General features: G+C 41.4%; 1 protein-coding gene across 4 annotated transcripts in view; it reads right to left on the minus strand.

The window, feature by feature from the left end:
* The window catches only part of AOAH (acyloxyacyl hydrolase), a 225,827-nt gene extending 217,271 nt beyond the window's left edge, over nucleotides 1–8,556 (minus strand). For 2 of the 4 annotated variants that reach the window (XM_003318259.6, XM_519044.8), the window contains exon 1: nucleotides 8,019–8,549. In XM_003318259.6, coding sequence (XP_003318307.3) covers nucleotides 8,019–8,145 — 127 coding nt within the window. In that variant the 5' untranslated portion in view covers nucleotides 8,146–8,549. Of the gene's footprint in view, nucleotides 1–8,018 lie in introns of all 4 variants that reach the window. The other 2 variants (XM_003318258.6, XM_054655549.2) reach the window with 2 other exon arrangements.
* Nucleotides 8,557–27,635: the final 19,079 nt, after the last annotated feature.

The following is a 27,635-nucleotide window of genomic DNA, read 5'->3' on the forward strand; positions in this document are numbered from 1 at the left end:
AACTAAAGAGCTTCTGCACAGCAAAAGAAACTACCATCAGAGTGAACAGGCAACCTACAGAATGGGAGAAAATTTTTGCAACCTACTCATCTGACAAAGGGCTAATATCCAGAATCTACAATGAACTCAAACAAATTTACAAGAAAAAACAAACAACCCCATCAAAAAGTGGGCAAAGGATATGAACAGATACTTCTCAAAAGAAGACATTTATGCAGCCAAAAGACAGATGAAAAAATGCTCATCACTGACCATCAGAGAAATGCAAATCAAAACCAAAATGAGATACCATCTCACACCAGTTAGAATGGCGATCATTAAAAAGTCAGGAAACAACAGGTGCTGGAGAGGATGTGGAGAAATAGGAACACTTTTACACTGTTGGTGGGACTGTAAACTAGTTTAACCATTGTGGAAATCAGCGTGGCGATTCCTCAGGGATCTAGAACTAGAAATACCATTTGACCCAGCCATCCCATTACTGGGTATACATCCAAAGGATTATATAGCATGCTGCTATAAAGACACATGCACACGTATGTTTATTGCAGCACTATTCACAATAGCAAAGACTTGGAACCAAGCCAAATGTCCAACAATGATAGACTGAATTAACAAAATGTGGCACATATACACCATGGAATACTATGCAGCCATAAACAATGATGAGTTCATGTGCTTTGCAGGGACATGGATGAGGCTGGAAACCATCATTCTCAGCAAACTATCGCAAGGACAACAAACCAAACACGGCATGTTCTCAATCATAGGTGCGAATAGAACAATGAGAACACATGGACACAGGAAGGGGAACATCACACACCGGGGCCTGTTGTGGGGTGGAGGGAGGGGGGAGGGATAGCATTAGGAGATATACCTAATGTTAAATGATGAGTTAATGGGTGCAGCACACCAACATGGCACGTGTATACATATGTAACAAACTTGCACGTTATGCACATGTACCCTAAAACTTAAAGTATAATAAATGAATAAATAAATAAAAAAGCATAGTCGACCCTGCATTTGCTTAGTGTTCAAATGGGACATACTGTTCAGTGCTAACAAATATGGTAAACTGGGGAAGGGGATCTTGGGGCTTTCCACAGCTTCAATCTGCTTTGGGAATACATTTATGGCCACGTCCTCAGGTCTTCTGGTTAGTTCCCCACTGCGGGGTTACGCTTTGGCATTGGAGCTGGGGTTGTTTGTGATGGGTCTGTAGGCTCAATAGCTCAGTAACTTCTGTGAGGGCTCCTTTTGGAGTATCCCTCCAGTCACAACAATACCCTGCTTCAGTGAGAGCTATCCCCTCACGCCATGAGCCTGGCAGCCATCTCTGTATTTTGAGCTCTCCCCACTCCCACCCACCCCTTAGTCAGTGAACTAAAGACTTAGCCCAAATTCTCTCTGCTGGGAAGCTGGAATTGGTAACCAGAAGGTGAACACACTTCTGCGGGCTGAACTACCACATATGAACTCAGAGCTTTTGGGAGCCAGTAGTCAGCCAAAGGGTGGAGGGCATTAAACCAGCTGGTCTGTAGGGATAGAGATGGAGGCAGTGGCGAGGCACCGGGAGAGAGAACTCTCTGGGTTCCTGGCGGCCAACATTTTTTGTTTCCTAGCTTGATTTGTAGGCCTGTTTTCTCCTTTTGATTCTAAAATTCACTCTTGTAATTCTCACAAGCAAATTTCCTCTTTTTCTCTTCTTTTTTTTTTTTTTTTTTTTGCTTAGCCTAGTTTAAGTTAATTCCTGTTACTTGCAACCCCAGGAGTTTCACTCCTGGTTGCTATATTTGTGGTGAGGAACTTGGTGTCTGGGAAATAAGACAAAGGAACAGGCATATGACAAAAGAAAACTAATAACTACAACAACAATTTTAAAATATAGGTCTTAGATATGACACCAAAAATACAAGAGACAAAAGAAAAAAATAGATACACTGGACTCCATCAAAATTACTAAATTTTGTTCGTGAAAGGACACCATTATGAAAGTGGGGGAAGGAAACACAGAATGGGAGAAAATATTTGTGAATCATATATTTGAAAAAAGACGTGTATCTAGAATATATGGAGAATTTTTGCAATTCAACAATAAAAAGACAAACCCAATTTAAAGAGGGGCAAAATATTTGAATAGAAATTTTTTTTCAAAGAAGATATACAAATGGCCAATAAGCACATGAAAAGATGCTAACATCATTATCATTTGGGAAATACAAATTAAAACCAAAAATGAGATCTCACTCCACAGCTACTATGATGGCGATAGCAAAATGATGAATAACTAAGTGTTGGCAAGAAGGTGGAGAAGTTACAACTTTCATACACCGCTGGTAGAAATGTAAAATGGTGCAGCTGCTTGGAAAATAGTTTGGCAGTTCCTCAAAATGTTAAAGATGGTATTACCGCATGCCCTAGAATTTCCACTCCTAGGTATATACCCAAAAGAAATAAAAACACATGTCTACACAAAATCTTGTACATGAATATTCATAGAAGAATTATTCATAATTACCAAGAAGTGAAAACAACTCAAATGTCCATCAACAATGAATAAATAAGAAAACCAAGTATGTCCATACAATGGAATATTATTCAGCTGTAAGAAGAAATAGGGTTGATACATGCCACAACATGAATGAACCTTGAAAACATTATGCTAAGTCAAACAGGCCTGTAGCAAAAGGCCATGTTTTATATTACCGTATTTATGTGAAATGCCCATAGAGACAGGAAGTAGAGTGGTGATTTCCAAGGGCTATAGAGAGAAGGAAATGGGGAGTAACTGCTAAGAGAATTGGATTTTTGGGGGAAGCAGTGAAATGTTCTGGAATTAGATATTGGTGATCAATGCACAACTCATGAATATACTAAATGCCACTTTTACACTTTAAAAGAGTGAAGTTTATGATATATGAATTATATTTCTCAATAAAGCTGTTATTTAAAACAATATGGGAAAAATATTTTACCCTGATTTAATCACATCAACAATAACATAATCATAATTAAAGCGAGGAATAAGCCAAGTTTTAACTAACTATGTAACCTTGAACAAGTTACTTATTTCTGTCTTTATTTTTTCGCCTACCAAACAAGGATAATGATAATACAGACTTCATAAGGTCATTGTAATGATTAAATGGGTTAGTACACATAAATCTTTTGGAAGATGGCTTATCATACAGTCAGTGTCCAATAAATGTTGGCAATTATTATAATTATTAACTCGCAAATGTAATTTGTGTGGCTGAAGAGCACTTGGCTGTAGTGACTTTCTCCAGGCATCACTCCAATTAGTCCACATTCAAGTCAGAGAAAAGATGGAAGGTACAACCCCCACGCAGAAGTGTTGGGGAGACCAGTAGCAAAACAAACTTTATGAGTAAGAAGCAAATTTGATTACTCAACAATAATCTTCATAAAAATGGATGAAACCCAACTAATTCAGTTGATCTTGAAGAAAAATAGGAAGGAAGAACTTCTTCCATGTGTTGGGAAGGTGATATAAATATTTTAGGTTACTATGATCTTACAAATCAAGGCAAGGATATCCTTTTATGATCAAGGTAAGAATTTATGTTGGAATGGCAATTAAAAGACAGCTGACAACTAACAAAAATGAAGAGGGCTGGACACGGTGGCTCATGCTTATAATCCCAGCACTTTGGGAGGCTGAGGCAGACAGATTGCTTGGGCCCAGAAGTTTGAGACCAGCCTGGACAACATAATGAGACCCTGTCTCCACAAAAATAAAAATAAAACAATTAGGCAGGCATGGTGGTGTGCACCTGTAGTCCCAGTTACACAGGAGGCTGAGGTGGGAGGATCACTACAGCCTGGGCTGTTGAGGCTTCAGTGTGCTATAATTGTACCACTGCACTGTAGCCTGGGTGATAGAGTAGGACTTTGTCTTTATTAAAAAAAAAAAAAGATGAATCATTCTTGTTCAGTTGGGATGATCAGAAATCCAGCTGCCTAATCACCTTTTGCTCAGAAAAGTTTTTGTGGCCTGGGTTCTTTCAGCAAGCAGGTGAATGCAACAGAATCTTTGAGATAACTGAAGCTTCCTTCTTTGACTAGCAATATTCAGGTAGAAATGTTTCTAGAATTCTAAAGTTTTTGTTTTGTTTTGTTTTGTTTTTTGAGATGGAGTCTCGCTCTGTCGCCCAGGCCGGAGCGTGGTGATGTGATCTTGGCTCACTGCAACCTCTGCCTCCTGGGTTCAAGCGATTCTTCTGCCTCAGCCCCCTGAGTAGCTGGGACTACAGGCATGCCCCACCGTGTCCTGCTAATTTTTGTATATCTATATTTACATTTTTTTTTTTTTTTTAGTAGAGACAGGGTTTCACCGTATTGGCCAGGCGGGTCTCAATCTGCTGACCTCGTGATCTGCCCACCTCAGCATCCCAAAGTGCTGGGATTACAGGCGTGAGCCACCACACACGACCTAAAATCTTAAAGTTTTAAACACTCTTTTTGAGGCTATTACTTCACCTTCCCCAGGTGGCTTTATGAGCGGAGTCTGCAGTGCCCGCTTCCAAGCTATGAGCCTCTGCCTTGCACTTCATGGTGCTCTGCTGGCTCTGGCATTGGCAGTTTAAAGAGTTTTAGAGAAAGGGTATTATCAAGGGCACTAAGGGCCCAGTTCAACATTCATTTTAAAGGACTGGAATCTTTACAAGGCTCCAGGTTTTCGTTTTCCTCTAAACTGGACAGTGAATTTCCTGAAGACAGACATTCTAAAAATCCTTCTTCTCCTTCATCTGTGTATCCCTGGCTCTGAGCGCAGGGTCTCGCATATTCAGTGGCCACGTGAGAACTGAGTGCACGGAAATGTTTGGGGACCACCTTTCTGCTGGAGGGTTTGAAGTCATGTAACCCTGCTTTTTGTCAGAAAGTTGTTAGGGTGTTGGCAACAAATGTAGAGTTAGAAGAACTCCAATCAACAATTCCTTCTCTTTTCTCCTCTCTTCCACACACTTCTTCCTCTTCCCACCAGCTGCGAGAGAGCGGACCTCACTGCTTCCTGAGATGCTTCCCACATACAACCCTTCCAGCAGGTACACCCCAGGATCCCCTATCAGGAGACACTCGCTCCCCAGCTTCTGGAGCCATTGGTCTGAAGGATTATGCCAGCATCAGAGTCCCTTGCCAGAACTGTCTCCACCAATGGGAGATGTCTCAAAATTACAGCCCTCCCCTGTGGTCAGGTCACATCGAGGGACTGTTTGATGTGGGAATTCCAAGACCTGCACCTACTTCAGGACAATTCTGAAGAGCTATTTTAGTCCCAGAGCTCTCAGTGGGACTTCTTTTATGGCTGCAGCACAGCCCGCCTTCTCTCTGCCAACCCCACTGCCTTCCTCTCTTGCTGGTCTTTTTGCCAAGAGCACCTCTCAATAAACTCCCCTGCACACACATTTCTAATCCTGTCTCCCCCAAAAGCCAACTTCAATCAGTGAAGCACCAAGTTGGACCACCTTCAGCCCCTGTCTCAGCACATAGGCAGTGCTCAGTAAGTGTTCATCACAAGACTGGACTCCTCTTGCACCCACCTTTCTTGCTATTATGACAACAGGTGAGTAAGTCACCCAGGCAGAGTTAACCAGAAGAAGTTGGGAGTTGCTGGGAAAATGGATGCTAAATCATCCTCAAACCTAATCAGCAACAGAGTCTCCAAGCTCTTGGGGCCGTGAGAATTTGTATGGGCAACCAAAGTGAACCTCTGTGAATGATAGAGATGACCGCACATTTCTTGACCCTCTCCATCAAAATGAAGGGTCTCTGCCCCCTCCCTTTGAGTCTGGGTGGAGGAACTTGTGAATGCTTTGAGCAATGGAAGATGGCAAGTAATGCTGTGCCTGTTTCCAGACCCAAAACTTGAAAGATTGGCAGCTTCTAATTCCTGTCTTTTGGAATTCTCTCTGGGATTCCTAAGCTGCCAGGTAAGAAAGCCTACTACCCAAGATAGCCATGTGTGGGCACTCTGATGGCACTCCCAGATGAGCCAACCCTCTAGCCATTCCCTCACCCCTAAGGTGCCAAACATGTGAGTGAAGCTGTTTTTGTCAGTCCCAGATCCATCAATCCACCATCCGAATACCACCTCCTAACCTCGGTCACTCCTACATGGAGAAGAAGAATCACCAGCCAGTGTTCGAACAAATTTTTCACCCATAAAATCATAATACAACAAAATGGTTATTATTGTAATTTTTGATGCAGCAATAATAGAAAAACCAGAGCAACCCCATCCTGAAATCTCCCCAACACCTCCTTCTTACCCTCTATGACCTCACTGGCAACAGGGCAGAGAAAGGAATGTGTACCTCCTGTCCATTTTACTGAAGTGAAGGTCCAAGGATCTCAGCCCTGACAACTTGCCCAAACTCAAACATTTAGTTTGCAATGAGCCCAGAAGTAAAACTGATTTCATCTGAGCTTTTCTCAAGTGTATTTCCATTTGATGGGCAGTAGGGTTTTGTTTTGAGAAAAATGAAAAGGTGGTAAATAGTTATTTAAGGAAACCAAATACTGGGGGAGGATGATCTCCCAGGCATGATTCAAAGGACCACACACCTCTGCCTTCAGGTCTCTGGAAAATAGTCTTGGGGAATCTGGGTCTTAATTAAAACAAGACTTTGGAGGCTGGGCGCGGTGGCTCATGCCTGTAATCCCAGCACTTTGGGAGCCAAGGGGGGCGGATCACGAGGTCAGGAGTTCGAGACCAGTGTGGCCAACATAGGGAAACCCCATCTCTACTAAAAATACAAAAAATTAGCCGGGTGTGGTGGTGTGCATCTGTAATCCCAGCTACTCCGAAGGCTGAGGCAGGAGAATTGTGTGAACCAGGGAGGCAGAGGTTGCAGTGAGCTGAGACTGCACCATTGTACTCCAGCCCAGGTGACAGTGCGATAATCCATCTCAGAAAAAAAAAAAAAAAAAAAAAGGACTTTGGAAGTAGAGATGCATCTCCTAACATGTACAATGACCTGAGGCCATGATTTTGAGGAAGTAGGACAAATTCAGATATATTTCCATATTGTCTCCAGAAACAATTCCTAAGTGTCAGAATCTGTGTCCAGATTTTCCATTTGCAGCATGTGGCCATCAGACTTATCCTAGAGTTATTTTCCTGGCTTCTCAAGCTAGGATTGTATTTTGAGGTCTGCTCATTGAACAATTACTTACTACTCAGAGTTCTGAGTCTATGTGGCTCCATGGACTGTACCATCTAAATGCCACCACTATTATGAGAATTCCCATGTTATGAGAGCTACAATGTGAATATCAAAGATCTTACCTTACTTCCTGCTCTCATCCAAAAAAAACAAACAAAAAAAACCTCTTGGAAATAAAACACTTCATTAACAGATAAGCCAAGAAGCCGTATCAATGCTCAGCGTCTCCAGGTGATGGCCAAATCTGGATTCTCTGAGAGACGGAAGGAAGCTAAGATGGTTGAGTCCTTACTGTGTGCACATGCCACAGATTTACATGCATGGTCACAATTTCCATGGTATCCCTATGAGATGGGTCTCACTCACTTCAGTTCACCAATAAGGACACAGAAGCATGGAGAGGGTTAAGTACATTGCTCCAGGTTTCCACAGCCAGTAGGAAATGGGAGAGAAGGGTAGGAGGAGGCCAGTGATTCAAACTCAGATGTGTTTGTATGAGGTCAAAGCCCATGAAAAGCAGTAAAAATTTCAGATTAAAATAGCCTGAAATAATAGTTACCTATACAAGAAGAAAAAATTCCAATCACCAATGAGGTGGAAGAGTTTTATGCCCAATTTAAACTAGTATGCTTTTTATTCACATAGATGTATGTAGTGTCAATGTCTACTCTTAGACTCCACATTTCTCTGTGTCAGTGAGGTTACTGGTGCCTTACCTGGAATCTTACAATTCTTGATTTAATAAAATATGTGATTTATTATGCAAGCAAAGTACTGGATCCCATTGTTATGTCTACATAGAAAATACAAAAATATTTATTTACATACCTACACAGGTGTGCGCATTCGAGAGGCTGGGCCTGGACTGGTCATCGTTGGCTGGAGAGGCCGAGGACTGAAGAGACAGGAGCAAGAATAGAGGCGCCACCGTAAGGATTTTCCAGGGGGACTGCATCTCCAAGCTATGCACCCCAAGTGATCACCCGGCTTTGGAAGCTCCCAACTGAGGGATGCTGGAGCTGAGGCTGCAGAATCAATTGATCTCTCTCTCCTTCTCTTCCTCACTCTCTTTGACACACACACCCCACCCTCTCCACATACACACTTTTCAATAAGTGTGAAGTGAATAAAAGCACACATAAACACTCACAGACCCACAGCTTGCTCTTGTTGGACCCTGAGAGAGCCACACACAAAGAGCTGGAGGGAGTCTGTGGTGTGCGGTTCTGCTGAGGTAAAGACTGCAGGATAAAGAAAACCCAAGTTGCACAGTGGCAGCAACTTCTGTGCTCCCTGGCTCAGTGAAGTTAGTGACCATAAACCCCGTGAGCCTCGAGGCTTGCCGGAACTGATCTGTTGGGTTGGTTAGGAGGCCCTTCCCCTTTCATTCTTGCAAAACAAAACAAAACAATACTGAAGCCAAAACTGAGAAGAAAAAAGAAAAAAAAAAAACTAATCCACAAGCACACAACCCTTTAACAATTTGATCAGCAGCACCCACATATTGTAGAAATTCTAATTGGTTACATTCAGAACTTACTTAGTCTTGTTTTCAACAGCTTTATATGGTAAGGTTGTGATCCTTATTTTGTTGGAAAAGGATATTCTGGTCAAATAATATCTTTCCTCTGGAGAAATTGGGTTATTCCTTGAAGGGTCAAGGCCTTTTATTTGGTGTGCAGAAAATAAGCAGTGCAGAAAATAATGGGCAGTTAGCGTGGTGGGATTTTAGATCTAATGAGAAAAAACATGGGTTAGAATTAATCAATTCACAGTTGCTAGGCTGTGCACAATGCATCTTTTTTTTCTCCAGAATTTCGAAGTGCATTTTGTGGATGATTTGTTAAGAGACTGATTTTCTGCTCTGAAGAATAGAACTGAACACTGTCTTTTTGAGGGAAAAAAAAAAATCGGAACCAGATCATAGATAAAAGACATATAATCTAAATGTTTCTCTCTAAAATAAGATAAAACAAAATCATATGCCATTCTCAGTCAAGATAAGAGGACAGGGCCAAAGTACCACAGTCTAGGTAAGTGTAGGAGGTCATGTGATTCTGTTTCTCTCTGCTTAGGCTCTGAGGGAGCTTATTACAAATTTTGAAATATTATAGAAGCTATCTAAATTGTTAGCAATTAAAAAAATAGCATTTGGAGTAGCAGGCAAAGTTTTAGAGTAGCATCCTTTCCAGGATGTAGGAAATACCAGTTTTTATGGTTTGAAGATTTCTTGTGCAGTCATTAGTCTTACAAGCACCGATGGGGCTACAATTCCCAAACCTGCTGCAGACATAGCACAAGTCAGAGTGTTTCCCTAATTACACTTCCAGCCCGATACTGAGGATATCGTTGGGCGTCCATGGGCCTGTGACTTCCTCTGACTCTAAGGTGCTGCTGCTTCAGTTCTTCACTCTGTGACCAAGGGGAGCTCTGGGGTCACTAGGACCACCACAGGGGTGAGGCCTAGAGAAGTTCCAGAGACTTCCAAGGGAGGCTAAATAAAGGACTGATTGATTAGGAACTCAGATTGTGAAGACAGAAAGGCTCATGTTTACGTCTCATGTCTACTGTTTATTCTGAGTAATATATTAGACCAGTGATGTAACTTTCCCCCCTTCAGTGTCTTGTTTTTGTTGTTGTTGTTGTTGTTTGTTTGTTTTTTGAGACAGGGCCTTGCTTTTTCATCCAGGCTGGAGTGCAGTGGTGTGATCACAGCTCACTGCAGTGTTGACCTCCTGGGTTCAAGTGATCTTCCCACCTCAGCCTCCCAAGTAGCTCATTTCTATTGGGATAATGGTAATATCTGCTCCAATGTGCTGCTGGAAGCACTCAAATACATGATGTATCCAAACAACAAAGCAGCATGGCTGGCAAGAAGTAAGTGCTTAGTGCATCTGTCTATGACCCTAGCAGGAGTGTGATGAAACCTGCACCCCAGACCAGCTTCAAGAGAATTCCAAGACACCCATGGTAGTTGTAGGCCATCATGTCATACATGGGAAATGGTGAGGACAGGAAAAGGGAGGATTTATTGAATACCTTCCAGCTGTGCTACAGCACTCCAGGAGTGTGTGGTCTAGTTTGTCTAATCCATAAATGGGTGAGGACTCTCCTGAGGGCTTCTGGAAGAGCATTTGACACAGGCTTTGGGCCTCTTGAGACTCTCCTGGTCTCAATGTATAGCTGCGAGCAGGTCTGGAAACTCTTAGAGTGAGAGGGATTTCTTGGTATGCAGGAAATGCAAGTTTTGTGCCCTTCATCGCACGTATGTGGGCCAGGCAGTGCCATTCACAACCATCCCAGGGATGGTCGGCTCTGAAACTCTCTAGTGTGCTCAGGCTTCGGGGCTGGTCACAGTGGGAGTCGCTGACTTAGCTGTGCAGTATTGAGCAAGCCCCTTCCTGTTTCCAGAGGTGACAGTCCTCAGCTGGAAAAGGGAGGTGAGACTATCTACTTCATAGGAATATGTCATGGTAAAACCTGACACATAGGTTTTCAGTAATGGAAGGATTTTTCATGCTTGGAGGGTGAGTTCTTACTGGGCATGATCAAAGGAAGAATGCAGAAATCAGAAAGTGATTTCGCCAGCAGAAGCTGGAACAAAGTGTACGTGTGCACAGACCACTGAACAAAACATCCCTCTCCATCACCAGGATGGAGCGGACCCTCCCATTTGCACAGGTGTCCTTCACACTGGCTGGTATCATTGCCCCTGACAGGGCTGCCTTTGCTCATCAAGTACTGAGTGCAAATGACTTGGGATCTTTGCACAGCTTGCCAAAAGGCCCTGGACCTACCTGTGGTTTAGAACAACTAGTCAGGCCCTGGAGAATGTTCCTGCAGGCCCCCACTGTCAGATGTTCCAATTTTGAATCATCTCGAAATCTGCTCTTGAAAATGAGATTTCTTCCCTGAAGCACTTTGTTACTGATTTCACTCAAACAGCTCTGATTCAAACCACTGCTTTCCCCTGTGCCATGGAAGGCTAAGGCTTTGTGATCCCCAAGTGTTGCACCTGTGGTCCGCTTGTTCAGTATGAATATGCTTCCTGAATATTTTTTGACCACATTGGCCTCAACCACCTCATCCACAGCAAGTTCCTTAATCAGAAAAAAAAAAAAAAAAAAAAAAAAAGGTGGGTGATGGGAGATCCTGTAAAAGCTGGCACTGTCACCAACACGTGTCTCATCTTAGACTTTCTCCTCTCTCTAAGGCCCAGGTCCATGCTGCCCTGTTACTCCTGGCTGCCCAGGACTGTGTACAGCAGTCCTCAGTTCCCATCTACCAAAACCAGGCCCTCTGCTGCTCCCCTCCTCCTCAGTCAGAGCTTATTAACGCTAGCCTCATTCTATTCTGTTCTGCTGTCTGCTAAGGACAGGGTAAATTAACCCATGCTGAGGATGCATGGGGGCTCATTCAAAGAGCTCTGGGCTAGGATGGGGGGCCTGTGTCATGGGCTCCCCTCCTAGTAGCTGTGTGCCCTGGGTAAGCTGCTCCACCTTTCAGAATACCAGTTTATTTTACCATAGAATAGGGCATATAATGTCAATATTTAAGAAAATTGTGAGAATTAGAGAGACAACATGAATTTAAAAACATAATATTAACTGTTAGATGAATGTGAAGCTGACAATGAATTCACATTATTCTTCTCAAGTAGCATTGAAATTTTGGGGGAAGTTTTTTAAATCAAGATTTTAAAAATTGCTACATAATAACTGTACATATTTCTGGTGTACATGTGACATTTCAATACGTGCATGCAATGTGTAATGATCAAATTAGGGTAATTAGGATATCCGTCATCTCAAATATGTATCATTTCTTTGTCTTGGAAACATTTAAAATTCTCTTTTCCAGCTATTTTGAAATATACAATGAATTGTTGTTAACCAAAGTCACCCTACTGTGCTATTCAACACCAGGACTTATTCCATCTAACTGTATTTTTGTAGCCATTAATCAATCTCTCTTTATTCACCCTTTCCCACCCTTCCAAGTCTCTGGTATCTATCGTTCTATTCTCTACCTCCTTGAGATCACCTTCTTTAGTTTCCACAAGTGAGTGAGAACATGCAGTATTTGTCTTGCTGTGCCTGGCTTATTTCACTTAACATAATAACCTCCAGTTTCATCCATGTTGATGCAAATGACAGGATTTCATTCTTCTTAATGGCCAGATGGTATTCCATTGTGTACATGTACCACATTTTCTTTATCCATTCATCTGTTGATGGACACTTAAGTTGATTTCATACCTTGACTGCTGTGGCTAGTGCTGCAATAAACATGGGTTTATACTACAAAGTATGTCAGTATACTTTTCCAACATACTGATTTTCTTTTGAATACATACCCAGCAGTGGGATTCATAGATTATATATTAGATCTATTTTTAGTTGTTTGAGGAAGCTCCATACTGTTTTCTATAGTGGGCTGTACCATTTATAATCCCACCAACAGTGTGCTAGTAGTGCCCTTTCAAAGCATGCTTACCAGCATCAGTTATTTTTGTCTTTTTGATGATAGCCATTTTAATTGGGGTGAGATGATATTTCAGGGTGACTTTGATTTGTATTTCCCTCATGATTCATGATGCTGAGCATTTTTAAATATACCTGTTGGCCATTTGAATGTCTTCTTTTGAGAAATATCTATTCAGATCCTTTGCCCATTTTCTAATCAGGTTTTTTGCTGTTGTTTGAGCTCCTTATATATTCTGGCTATTAATTCCTTGTCAGGTAGGTAGTTTACAAATATTTTCTCCCATTCAGCAGATTGTCTCTTCACTCTGTTGATTGTTTCCTTTGCTATGCAAAAAGTTTTTAGCTTGATGTAGTCTCATTTGTCTATTTTTGCTTTTATTACTTATGCTTTTGAGTTCTTACCCAAAGAGTCTTTGCCCAAACCAATGTCCTGAAGCATTTTCCCACCTTTTTCCTTCTACTAGTTTTATAGTTTTTCAGGTCTTGCACTTAAGTCTTTCATCTGTTTTGAGTTGATTTTTGTATATGGTGAGACATTGGGGTCTAGTTCTACTTTTGAGCATATGGATATCCAGTTTTCCCAGCACTGTTTATTGATGACATTATCCTTTAGCCAATGCATGTTCTCTGAGCCTTTGTCAAAAATGAGTTGGTTGCAAATATGTATATCTATTTCTGGGTTCTCTATTCTGTTCCACTGGTCTATTTGTCTGTTTTTATACCAGTACCATGCTGCTTTGGTTACTATAGCTTTGTAGTATATTTTGAAGTCAGGTAGTGTGATGCCTCCAGCTTTGTTCTTCTTCTTCTTTTTTTTTTTTTTTTTTTTTTTTTTGAGGTGGAATTTGACTCTTGTTGCCCAGGCTGGAGTGCAATGGCATGATCTCAGCTCACTGCAACCTCCACCTCCTGGTTGAATGTCTCCTGCCTCAGCCTCCCAAGTAGCTTGGATTAGAGGTGTGCACCATCATGAGCAGCAAATTTTGTATTTTTAGTAGAGATGGGGTTTCACCATGTTGGCCGTGCTGGTCTCAAACTCCTGACCTCAAGTGATCCACCTGCCCTGGCCTCCCAAAGTGCTGGGATTACAGGCATGAGCCACCATGCCCAGCTGCTTTGTTGCTTTTTCTTTGGTTATTCAGGCTATTTTTAGGTTCCACACAAATTTTACAGTTGTTTTTTCTATTTCTGTGAAGAATGCCATTGGTACTTTGATAGAGATTGCATTGAATCTGTAGATCACATTGGGTGATGAACATCTTAACAATATGAATTCTTTTAATCCATGAACATGAGATAGCTTTTCATTTTTGTTGTGTCCTCTTCAATGTCTTTCACCAGTGTTTTATAGTTTTTATTGCAGAGATCTTTTTAAATCTTTAGTTAAATTTATTCCTAGGTATTTTATTTCTTTGTAGTTATTATACATGGGATTGTTTTGCTGATTTCTTTTCAAGACTGTTCAGTTTCGGTGTATAGAAGTGCTACTGATTTTTATATATTGATTTTGTATCCTGCAACTTTTACTGAATTCATTTATTGGTTCTAATAGTTTTTTGATGGGGTCTTTGGATTTTTCTAAACATGAGATTACATCATCTGTGAACAAAGCTAATTTGACTTTTTCCTTTCCAGTCTGGATGCCTTTTATTTCTTTCTCCTACCTAATTGTTCTATTTAATTTCTTCATTGACCCATTTGTTGTTCAGGACTTCCAGTACTATGTTGAATAAAAGTGGTAAAAGTTGCAACTTTGTCTTGTTCCAAATTTTAGAGGAAAGGCTTTCAGTCTTTGCCCATTCAGTGTGACATTAGCTGTGGGTCTGTCATATATGCCCTTTACTATTTTGAGGTATGTCCTCAAAGCACTTTGTTGAGAGTTTTTAATCATGAAGGGATGTTAAATTTTATCACATGCTTTTTTTTTAGCATCAGTTGAAATGGTCAAATAATTTTTGTTCTTGATTTTGTTAATGTGATAGAGATCATGTTTGTTGTTTTGCGTATGTTAACCATCCTTGCATCCATGTGATGAATCCCACTTGATTATGGTGAATGATCTTTTTAATGTGTTGTTGAATTTGGTTTGCTTGAATTTTGTTGAGGATTGTTGCATTTATTCTCATATGAGATATTGGCCTATAGTTTTCTTTTTTTGGTTATGTCCTTGGCTGATTTTAGAATTAGTATAATGCTGGTCTCACAGAATGAGTTTGGAAGTGTGTCTTCCTCTTCAACTTTTTGTAATAGTTTGAGTGGGGTTGGTATTATTTCTTTTTTAAATGTTTGGTAGAATTCAGCATAAAAGCCAGGTTCTGGGCTGCTCTTTGAAGGGAGACTTTTCATTACTGCTTTAATCTTGTTACCCATTATAGGTCTGTTCAGATTTTCTATTTTTTTCATGATTCGATTTGGGAGGTTGTAAGTGCCCAAGAATATATCCATTTCTTCTAGGTTTTCCAATTGATTTGCATATAGTTGTTCAAAATAGTCTGTAATAATCCTTTGTATTTCTGTGATATCAGTTGTAGTGTCTCATTTTTCATCTTTAATTTTATTTATCTGGGTCTTTTTTTTCTTAGTCTAGCTAAAGGTTTGTCAATTCTGCTTATTTTTTAAAAAAACTAACTTTCTGTTTTATTGATCTTTTGTATTTTTTGTTTCAGTTTTGTTTATTTCTGCTCTAATCTTTATTATTATTTTTTCTAAAAATTCGGGGTTTGGTTTGCTCTTGCTTTTCTAGTTCCTTGAGATCTATTGTTAGGTTTTTAATTCAAAATCTTTACGCTTTTTTGATGTAGGCATTGCTGTAACTTCTGTCTTATAACTGATTTTGCTGTGTCCCATAGGTTTTGGTATGGTGTGTTTTTATTTTGTCTCAAGGAATTTTTTAATGTTTATTTTAATTTCTTCATTGACCCAATTGTTGTTTAGGAACATGTTGGTTACTTTCCATGGATTTGTACACTTTCCAATGCTCTTTGGTTATTGATTTTTAGAAAACTAAAAATTCCATTGTGGTCAGAAAAGATACGGTGTTCTTTGTTGGCAGGTGGTTTCTTTTAGCACTTTGAATATAGCATCCCATTTTCTCCTGGCCTGCATGGTTTCTGCTGAGAAATCTGCTGAAAGCCATATTGGAGCTCTGTTGAATGTGATATGTTTCTTTTATCTTGCTACTTTGAGTATTCTTTCTATGTCTTTGATTTTTGTTAATTTGATTATAATGTGCCTTTGTGAATTCCTCTTTGGAATGAATTTAATTGGTGACCTCTGAGCTTCCTGAAATGCTGTCATTTCTCTCCACATTTGGGAAAATTTCAGCCTTATTTCTTTAAGTATGCATTCCATGCCTTTCTGTCTCTCATCTGCCTCAGGAATAACTTAAATCTACTTAAAGAAATTACTTCACATGATTACTTCACATGATGGTGACCCATAATTATCGTAGGCTTCTTCACTCTTCTTTCTTTTTTCCTTCTCTGATTGGGTTATTTCGTAGGTTGTCTTCAAGCTTTCTAATTTCTTTCCTCCGTTTGATCAAGTCTACTGTTGAAGCTTTCTAATGAGTTTTTTTGGTTCAGTTTTTTTTAATTAGAATTTCTATTTAGTTTTTTAAACTTGTTTCTATTTCTTTGTCAAATGTCTCACTTTGTTCCTGAATTGTTTTCCAAATTTTATTTAGTTTCTACCTATTTCTTTTTATGATTGTCTGAACTTCTTTAAGAGCATTATTCTGACCTATCTGTCAGACTTTTTATAGGTCTTCAATGCTTCTCGGTTCATTGCTGGAGTTTTCTTGGTTACTTTTATTGGTGTCCTATTTCCCTGAGTTTTCACAATCCGTGCATCTTTGCATTGACGCCAGCACATTTGAGGATACAGTCATATCTTTCCATTTTTGCAGGTATTCTTTGGTGGGGTTGACCTTCACTTCTTAGTATTGGTACTTAAACACAGGTCTGTTGTTGCTTCCTGCTCTGGGGAGGACTTATAATGAGCTCTGAAACTAAAACACTGCACTAGAACTAACTAATTGCTTCGTCATTGTTTTTTGGTTTGGGGAAGACTTACAACAAATGCAAAAACTTAAACGCTGCTCCAGAAGTAAATTGTTGCCGTGTTGTTGTTTCCAAGTCTGGTGAAAACTTCTAGTGGGTACTGGATATTAAATGCTGCCCTGGAACTATATTACTGTTTTGCTGTTGTTTCCTAGTCTGGGGAAGACTTAAGTGAGCACCAGAACTTAATCCTGACCTTTTAGTTGTTCCTAGGCCAGGGAGGCTCCAGTAAGCACTGGAACTTTGTGGAAAATCCTGCCAGGGATTCAGGCCTTCCTGTGAATCATGCCCCCTGTGGTGCCATGGTGTTGGCCAGTCTCTTCAACATGGTGTCACTGATCAGGGTGCTGATTAGCTGCCATGATTCCTGTGCCAGTCGCTGTGATCAGCCCTTCACTCTTTGTCCTCAATTCACCCCAGGTGGCTCAGCTCTCCTGGACTCCTAGTGTTTCCCATAGGAGAGGACCAGAATGGGCTTCCCGTGAAGATTCCCACACTGCTGGGGAGCTCATATATTCATCTTCAATTCCCTCCTCTCGTCTTCGAAACTGTGAGTCTAGGGAACTTCTCCATGAGTGCATTGTGCCAGCTTGGGGAAGGGGTTTGCAGTTTGAAATGACAATTTACTTCACCAGTTTCAGCTACTCATGATTCTGTGGGTCCAAAAGATTTCTCTGCTTCTCCCGCTGAATCCTTGTATATTCAGAATGATGTTCTTGTCTTCAAATCATTTCTGGTAATATTTTTGTAGGAGGAGTGATGCTGGGGGATCTTCTGTTATGTCATCTTCCTGATGTCACAACCTGGGGATCTTCTGTTATGTCATCTTCCTGATGTCACAACCTAAATCGGTATTGGAATTTTAATATGGTTTCCTTTGTATGTTGTCTCAGAACACTTAAATGAATTTGTTTTAGCAACACATGCACAAAGGTACAAAGTAGGACTTCAGAAAAGCCCGGAGGATTGACCAACCATGGATACTCTCACTGGTGGGAGGAACATGTGATGTAATCACATAGTGGGAGAGAACTTATCTCCTAAGAGGTACATTGATAGCATCCAGCAGGAAGAGCTGCAGGAAATACATCAGTAATCTTTGAGGCATTCATAATGTAGTGATGGTTGTCCCAGTACTGCAAACTGGCCCAGCCAACAATAGGATCTGTTCTTCAACACTCCTTTCCTACCCTCTCCTCATTCATTCCCCATCCATTCATTCATATGCTTTGAGATTCTTGAGATTTTTAGAGATATATACACACCCACTAAGAATGGGGGTTTTGTGATACTTTTATTCAATTTCCAGAAATATTACATACATTGGGAAAAGTATGCCATTTATAATCACAATTTTCTTCTAAAGATGATGAATTACATTAAATAGAAGTTCTTTTGTCTGCTGGGCACGTGGTAGAAAGTTTGGGGCTTGGGGAAAGGAATCATGGCAAGTGAATTGCTTTTTATATGTAAGGTGGAAGAATTTGGACGCATGGAAGGGGATAAGAATGGAGAACAGATAGAGAGAAGGGAGAAGCAGGGACAGATGAGACACCAGATTCTTCTTGGCTAAAGAGAATGAGAAATGTTGAGAGAAGTGTTGGGAGGTGGGGTGGCAACAAGACCAGAGCTAATAGGAAGGTCTTATATGAATTTGTAAGTTTGTTGTGCTATGCATGGGAGAAATGATACTTTGCCCAGATTGTGAATGGCATTTTTGTGGAAACCAATGAGGAAACTTGAGATGTTTGGATTGGAGAATGACAGCGCTAAGGAGACACAAGTAAAACAAGTGCATAAGTGCAGTGGCCATGCAAATATGTACCTCAGGGATTAGCAAGTATAATATCTTGGGGAGGGCTTTAGACATACATATGCTATAAATTGGGGGCAGGGTGGGATTAAACTACTTTTACCTAGACCTCCAAAATGTAGAGTTAATTTTGAATGCACATAACAGAATAAAACAAAATAAATATAGCATAAACAAGCTTGAAGTTTATTTATTCATTCATTTTTAGATTTAAAAAGTCCAGAGCTGGACACTTCAGAGCTGGTATGGCAGTCCCATGATGTCTTCAGGGACCTAAACTCCTAATTTCTTGTCCCACTCTTAGAGCTGACTTGCATCCTTAAGATGAGCTAAAGGTCTAAAATGACTGCTAGAGCTTGAGTCATCATGTCTATGTTCCAGGAACTCACACCTTCACATATAGGATCTTCCCCCAAAAGTCTCCCCTGACACTTTGCTTACATTTCATTGGCCATGCCTAGTTGCAAGGGACGCTGACAAATAGCACCATATGACCACTCTTAATTACAAGGGAAGATGTCGGCAAAGTGTTTAGCAAAAAATCAGGGTTATAAAAAAGGGAAACGGGATACTGGGAATTAATTGTTCACCATATATATCATGTATAAAGTATGTAAATGCTTTGTCTAAATTAAATATATTTGATCACTGTGTATTATAAGTTTTTGGAAGGTGAAAGGAAGCACACAGTTCTGCCTGTTTTCCCCAGTGGGGTTTTCTTTGAGTGCTGAGCAGATAGATGTTCCCACTTTTGCCTCCAATCTGTCCTTGGGAGCTCATGAAAATAAGAGCTGACAAAAATCCTCATGAAAATAGCTGAGACTCAGATGAGTCATGCTAACCTGTGGTTGGAGGGCTATTGTGAATAATAGACAGGCTCCTGCCTTACCAGGGGTTTGCCACTACATTAAAAAAAAATTAGTTAAATCTCCTCTGGGGATACGTTCATAGATGAAGCCCAAGTAAAATCCAGTAAGCTTCAAATTAAACATGAACAAAGTGCCAAAAACAGCTTTATGTTTCAGTTGTAGGATGTAGAACACTGCAATTGTATGGGATTCTTAAATGATATGGCCAAACTAGGGTGGTCGTGGTTGAATGATCTGAGAGATGAAGTGGCTAAACACATGGCAACGCTGAGAACTGACCTGTACTGCAGAGGACAGTGACTATTTTCCTGCATGGGCAGGAGGGATCAACCCCTCAGCTGCCCCAAATGCACAATGTAAGCTCAGATCAGTTTATTACTGGATTCTTTGAAGTTCCTGCACGAGGGCTAAAGGTCTCTCTTTCTGATATTCCATGTTATTGTACCGGGAGTTAGGGAACAAACAGAATAGGGGGACAAGGGAGAAGATCATAAAATTGCTTTACATGGTGCTCAGCCCAGAGCAAGAGCTCAAAATGTTGAATCCAAATCCACATCCAAACAGCTGCCAAATGCTTTCCATGGAAGGGTTGGGTGATGGGAGGAAGTTGGAGTGGGGATGAATATCCTTTTATAGATTTGGGAAAATAGCCACCATAAATATGTGCCTAAATGACCTTTTGTTAAGATAATATAGACTTTTAGAGAAAAAGAAAGGTCCAGGAGCACAATTAAAAAATAAAATTAAAGAAAAATACTAATCCGAATCTAAAACACGATAGGTCATATCATCCTATTGCTTATGACCTGTCAAAGCTCCCCCTTGCCCTCCAGATACAGAGCAAATTACTCAGAAGGATTCACAGAGCTGTTCAACATCTGGAACCTGCTCTTCTCTCTGGGCATGTTTCTAGTCTTTCACATGTGCCCTATGTACGGTCACACTGAGTTACCTGGGATGCTCCCAGACAGGCCCAAATGTTCATGCCTCAGTGCCTTTGCATGAGTTTTCACCTGGATGGGCCTTCCTTCTCCTTATCTTCCAGGACAATGCCTCCTTTTCCTTAAGGCTTCCTCTTCTTAGAAGCCTTCCCTGTCCCTTGCCAAGCACAAGTGTTTGCTCTGTCTGTACCACTCCCCAGGCAATTCATCATTAGGGTGGTCATCTGATTACTCTATTGGCTGTGGGTTCCTGGAAAGCAGGTTATCGAGCACCATCACTGTAGAATATGTAGCTGATTCATGGCAGATACTCAAATGTTCATGGGGGGATAAGTAAGCAAAACAGAGAAAAATGAGGCAATGTTAGATATTATGCCAGTACAGTTAAATAGATGGGGATTTTTTTTAATGTTCTCAGGAGGATTAAGTAAAGGAAGTGCATTAAAGACAGCAAATTTGGGTCTCAGAACTAAAACCTGATGCAAATGCCGAGGAATCAGGTCAGCAAAGGATGCACTGAGGGCAGAGCATCAAGTTAGGATTTGAGATGCAGTCCCGAAACTGGGCAGAGAGAAAACAGGAAATGAGAGTGTTATGTTGTCAGGCTGTAAAGTCTGAAGTCTTGCAATTTCCTCCTCTTCTGCTACAATTTTTATAATAAGATGACAAAGTTCATTTCCCTAAAGACTGCAGGCCTGACCCAGGCCAGAGGAGTGGAGAAGCGCAGCACTGCTGTCACCTAACTGAGCTCAGACCCTCAAGCCAGAGCTGCTCTGAAGAGCAGCGGGGAAGGGGGCAGCCAGACGGATGTTCGCCTGCCAGAGAGAGAAGACACAGAGGGTCCTTGGTCTCTGCGCCTGCAGCAGCAGGTCCTCCTTCAACAGCTCAGAGATGCCCAAACTGCTCTTAGCTGGAACGAATTACTTCTTGCCAGGCTTGAAATTCGTTTCAGGTGGGAGGAGAACATTGCCGTAAGTGGAGATTGCAGAGTTGGCAAAGTGAAGTGAGGCTGTAGGACTGGGACCTGGTACCTGGTACCTTAAGGGACTGAAGCCTAGAGGGTCAGTCTGAATTGGCCTTCATTTTTATTTTCCACCCATGCCCCAAAGAGTGCTTTTAAAAGTGACTCTACCATGGCACACGTTTACCTATGTAACAAACCTTCATGTCCTGCACATGTATCCTGAACTTAAAATAAAATAAAATAAAATTTTAATTAAAAAATTAGGAAATATCATTATTTTAAAGAGATGTTACTGGTCCAAATAAATAGAAATGTAAATATGAGGTCAATTGCTAATTGTGCAGATACAATCTTGTTTTCTTTTCCTTTTTGTTTTTTTCTTTGAGACGGAGTTCTGCTTTTGTCGCCCAGGCTAGAGTGCAATGGCGCAATCTTGGCTCACTGCAACCTCTGCCTCTCGGGTTCAAGCAATTCTCCTGCCTCAGCCTCCCAAGTAGCTGGGATTACAGGCACCCGCCCCCATGCCTGGCTAATTTTTGTATTTTTAGTAGAGACGGGGTTTCACCACATTGGCCAAGGTTGGTCTCGAACTCCTGACCTCAGGTGATCCACCCGCTTCGGCCTCCCAAAGTGCTGGGATTACAGATGTGAGCCACTGTGCCTGGCCCCAAACTTGTTTTCATTATTTGTCTGTAGTCTCTGAGAAAGGATTGAAGTAAGGCAGTTTTCCATGGAAGGTGTGTAAGTTGGTCACCAGTCAATATTTCTAAAATGTATAGTTTTGAAAAGTAACTACATTTGTGAATTTCATGGGACCAAAAGTTCTGTCTTGTTTGTAACATTCAAGACAAGAAATGAACTCAATATCTTTAATGGAAGCAAAAATAAATAAATCTCTGTTCCCTTAAAAAAAGAAAATAAAAGTGACTCTACCATTTTGCATTCCCTTTTATTATATAAAGTTTCGAGTATTTTTTTGTGTCCAGGTCTCCCAGTTGACACTACTTGAAGCAGAAGAATTGCTCAGTTGAGACAATCAACAAAAAAGAGAATAAAATGGTCTTTGTTCTAAGCCTGTAAATGTTGGGGTCATTTGTATGTAACAGTAGATAATCAGAACAGGGTGTGAGATTGGAGGTTGGTGTATTGTCAGCCAGTTGAGTTGGCCTCATGCAGATTGTTAAGGGCTTTGGCAGACCTGCGTTATGTCTTCGGTGCTTCTGCTTTGGGGAGTACCAGGGTTCTTCAATTTGGATCAAATCAGTCCAAAAGCAGTAGACTTTTCTAGTGATCAGAATAATTGCTGCATGTCCCAAAAGAACATGAACCCAGACTCAGAAAAGAAACACAGGAAACCTTCAACAACAAGGATCTTCACATTGGGGCAAAGGTTACATTTTTTGGCTCGCACTTTCCAAGTCTCCTAATAATACTGTTATCACTTGTTTTGGGGTGTGTGTTGTTACCGTGATGGGGCAGGGAAAGGAAAGTGAGGGCAGGTAGGTGAAGTTATCTATCTGGGGCTTCTTGAACATATCACAACTGGGGTGGGGACTGAGGTTGTAGAATCTTGTCAACATTTACTCTTTGGATCGGGGTTTGGGATAACCTATTAACTACCCTCAACCATGAGGCTGATAGAATCTTCCCAGAGCTGGCAAGTGAGACATCTATGTTGATTCCACCCATACCGCCAGGAGTCAAGGAAGGGGCCAGGACTCCTGAATCAGGTTAGAAGCAGGTAACACAGTCAGAACAGTACAGAAAATGAGGACAAGGGGCTTGAAATGACTTGGCCAGGGTCAAAGCCCAGAATGAAAGCCCGGTTACTAATTTCAAAGCCAGAATCCTTTCTGTTGTTTCCACATTCCTTCAAATGCCCTGATTTCCCATATCCTGCTTTCAAGAGACCATTATGATGTTAGTCATTCACATTTTAATTGAATAAATGTTTTGCAGGAGGATGTAAATTTTTTTAAAAAGATTGTTGTTGAATAGGACACATAGGCCAAAAGACAATCCAGATAAAATAACTTTGCTCTAATATATCTACATAATTATTTAATTCCATAATAAAAATCATTTATGTTATTTGTTTGGCTAAAACATGTCTCCTCTCTTCAACTTCCATATATGTAGGCAGCAATTCATAGGGCAAGGATGTTGCCACGGGGCAAAGATCCAGGTGAAGGTGGTTTCAGCTTCCACATTCCTTAGACAGGTCCGAATTTGGCTGAGACTTTGAGGCCAACTCAGACATTCCCAGGTGGGTTGCTCCAGGTTGATGGGAATGTGAGCTCCCTTTAAGTATATCAAATCTTGTATTCCAGGGCTTCTCCCAGAAAATGCGGTCCTCCCATCTAATTTATCCCAGAGAAAGAAAATATGTCAGCTATCCACAGCTAGAGAGGTCCGAAATTAGGGACTAATCCATCTCAGGCCTTTGTGCTTGGGGTAAGCCCTGGTGCCATGAGCCCTCTGCACTGCCTGCTGGCTCAGTGTCTAGGCCTGACCCTTCAGCCCCCTGCCAATCTCTCCTGGTCCTTGCCTGATCTGATTCCCACCCAGTACTCTTACACACCAGGTCCCTGCCTCCGATGACCTCTTGCCCCTTCCTAAGGAGCTAGAATGGCCTCAGTCCCCCATCCCACAGATGGCTGTGGAAATCTCACTGGGGAGGGGCACTAATCTCTCAAACCACATCCCACTGTGCACCTGACTTTGCATGTTACCCGTTGCCTGCATCTCAGGTATGCCCTACCAGCTGGACTGGGCCTTCGGGGTTATTGATATCTGCCTGAAATAAATTCTCACTCTGTGCCTTTAGACTCTGAACGCTAGACCAAATATCCTCCCCTGTAAGGGCCAATCTCAATAGCAGGGTTGAATCCATCTCAACATCGTCCATCTTGGTTTTGCAATCATTTCCATCCTCACTGGTCTGCAAGGCTGGAGTCCAATTGGCTTTGCAGCTGAGGCCATCTAAGTTAGAATGTACCCAGCTCGAAGTCACTCTAGGATAGAACCAGAGTTTTGAATCATTCCAATGCCTTTTCCTGACTCCTGGAAAAAAATGCAAATGCTTGTGATGCCTGCATTAACACCTAAAAAATTAGCTGGTGTCTTGGGTATGACCTAGAGTCACTAGTAGCTGTTCCACCTGCCCAGTTTGCTCTGACCCAGAGCGACTCTGCCTTCAGACCTCATCCCTGGGTCTTCTCCTGGAACCAGACTCTTGCAGGCCATTTGCTAGACCATCCGCTCCCCTGGCATTCACTGCTTTGCTGGAATCCACTCAGAAGTGGTTTAGCTCCTCCAGAACGACCACCTTCTCACTGCCCTGTCCAGCGCCTCTGCTCTCGCAGAGTTCAAGCCAAAAGACAATGGGATCATCTAGCCAGGTGTTTCCTGTAACATGGCTCATATGAAGTTGTCTCTCCACAAACCTAGCAGGTAAAGCAACCAGCCAGCACCTTGCTTCAAAAACCCTGATGAGCGTTCCCCCTTGGAGGGGTCAGAAAACCTCATGGCTACAGGTCATGATATAAAAAGTCTTAATTTCAGATTCAGAAGCTTTCCTTCTGATTGAGAAATTGCTCAGACTCTAAAACAGACCTATTTAAAGGCTATTGTTTGGTGGGCTGCCTCAAGGTGCGCATGTAGAACGGATTCAGGGGCTTACACAGGCCACACCAAGAACAAGACAGTAAGTGCATGGCACCCACGAATAATGTGCTTGAATTCCACCATGCAGGAAAATAGTTCATTCTCAATCAACAGAAACAGAAACCTTTCATCCTGTCACTGTCAGCTCTGAAACTTAGGTCTTTTATGTCCATGGAGTCATAGGTCTTAAATTATATGATATGGATGGAAATAATCTGGTAGTGGCCTTTCCTCTCCATTTTCTCTCATACATGAATTTTTAACATAAATATAAGGAAATAGTGCATTGATAAAAGTAAAAATGTTTCAGTGACCTGTTACAACAATTATAAATGAAATTGTTACAATTTTCTGTTCAATGCCAATATGTGGCTTTTACACAAAATCATACATATTTCTTTTTTTCTTTTTTCTTTTTTTTCTTTTTTTGAGACAGAGTCTTGCCCTGTCACCCAGTCTGGAGTACAGTGGCACGATCTTGGCTCACTGCAACCTCTGCCTCTTGGTTCAAGCAATTCTCCTGCCTCAGCCTCCCTAGTAGCTGGGATTACAGGCATGAGCCACCATGCCTGGCGAATTTTTATATTTTTAGTAGACATGAGGTTTTGCCATATTGGCCAGACTGGTCTCGAACTCCTGACCTCAGATGATCCACCAGCCTTAGCCTCCCAAAGTGCTGGAATTACAGGCAGGGGCCACTGCACTCAGCCATATTTCTTATTAATGGTAAAAGAAATTATAAAGTCAGCCTATATTAAGCGGATCCACAGTCTTCATAGGGTTCTAGAAAACTCTTCATTAATTAATTCATTCAATACTTGTCTATTAATCAGCTACTATTGATCACCTACAGTCAAGCACTGTTGTAGACATGGAGATTAAGAAAATTTGTAAAGATTTCTGCCCTCACTGTTGACTTGTGCCATACGGCAAATTAGTTTATTTCAATATGGTTAAATTGCTTTGCTTTTTGTTATTATTCACCCACACGATCAGAGCTGGCACCGATATGCAAAGCCCTTTGTTGGGAAACTCACAAACCTACTATTCCTGTAAAGTAGGAAGCTGCTTTTCTTTGTGTTACAGTGCCCTTTGAGGAGTAGCTGAGGCTGGGCTCTCGCGCTTGTACATGTGCTGGTCCCTATATTGACTTTAAGCATATTCCATAGATAAAAGGAAACAACTTCTTGCATCAGGAAATTAATGATATGAGGCTTTTTTTATCTGTTCCTAATTGACCACCTTATGTAAAGAATCTTAGGCTGGTTGTAGTGGTTCACACCCGTAATCCCAGCACTTTGGGAGGCAGAGGTGGGAGGATCACTTGAGCCCAGGAGTTTGAAACCAGTCTGAGCAGCATAGGGAGACACTGTCTCTACAACAAATTTAAAAATTAGCCAGGTGTGGTGGTATGTGCCTGTAAGTCCCAGTTACTCAGGAGGCTGAGGCGGATGGATGGCTTTAGCCTGGGAGGTCAAGGCTGCAAGGAGCCGTAATCACACCATTGCACTCCAGCCTGGGTGACAGTGGGACCCTGTCTCAAAATAATCCAAAAAAGAATCTTATATTTTATGGTGTCACAGACCCCTTTGAGAATCTGTTGAAAGCTATGGATCCTCTTTCCAGAAAAAAAAAGCAGCTAATGCAAGCACACTAACATTTACACATGAATTAAAAAAAATCACAGACCCCTGAAACTAACTTGTTTATTTTCATGGATCCCAGGCCCAAGGACCCCTGGTCTGGAAGCTCTTACTTTTCTCAACTTCTTACTCTGAATTCCACATATGTGAAATTTCTGTGAAATGAAGTTTTCCTCTTTAATTTTAGCCCCTTAGATTGAGATATTGCATGAAAACCTTGGGGACACCTGTTTTTTTATTATCATCATGATACAACCTCTTCCCCTTGAGCAAGGTCATTGGAGTGAACATCAGTCCTTGTGCTGGGCTGCTGGCACAAGATGATGTGTGGGAAACCCCAGCCCAGGCCTTGTTTCCTCTCTTCAAGCCAGATACCATGTACTGGCTTTCATTTCTTCTTTCCAGTTGTGGGAATAAAGCCAAAGTTCCCTTGTACATTCACTTTACATGTTTGAATATGCCCTTTTGTATAAGTTTGTGTTCCTCTTTTTGCCTTTTGCAAAATCTGCTGACTACCACATCTTGGCCATTCAGAGAAGAACAGGTGGATGCTCACCAGTGTGGGCTGCCTCCATTTCCCCTGCTGAGGAGCAGTGATTCTAGACAGTAAAGTGGTGACATTAGTTATGAAATTCTTTGTTTGTGAAATTCACTTGCTAATGTGGTAGCCTGTATAATCACCCCCAAGAGATGTTTATGTCCTAATCCTGGAATCTGTGAATATATTACTTTACATAACAAGAGATTGTGCAGCTGTTTAGAATAGTACGGATATTGAAATAAGGAGATTATCCTGGACTGTCTGGATAGGCCCTATATAATCATAAGGATCTACATAATCATAAGGCAGAAAGTTCAAAGTAAGAGTAGGCGACCTGATCATGAAAACAGGGGTTGGAGCAATAAGGGGAAGTGAGTATGTGCCGGGAACAAAGGCAGCCTCTGAAAGCTGGAAAGGCAAGGAGACGGATTCTCTCCCAGAGCCTGCAAAAGGAGTACAGC

This window comes from Pan troglodytes, chromosome 6, assembly GCF_028858775.2.
Source record: "Pan troglodytes isolate AG18354 chromosome 6, NHGRI_mPanTro3-v2.0_pri, whole genome shotgun sequence".
NCBI classification, from domain to species: Eukaryota; Metazoa; Chordata; class Mammalia; order Primates; family Hominidae; genus Pan; species Pan troglodytes.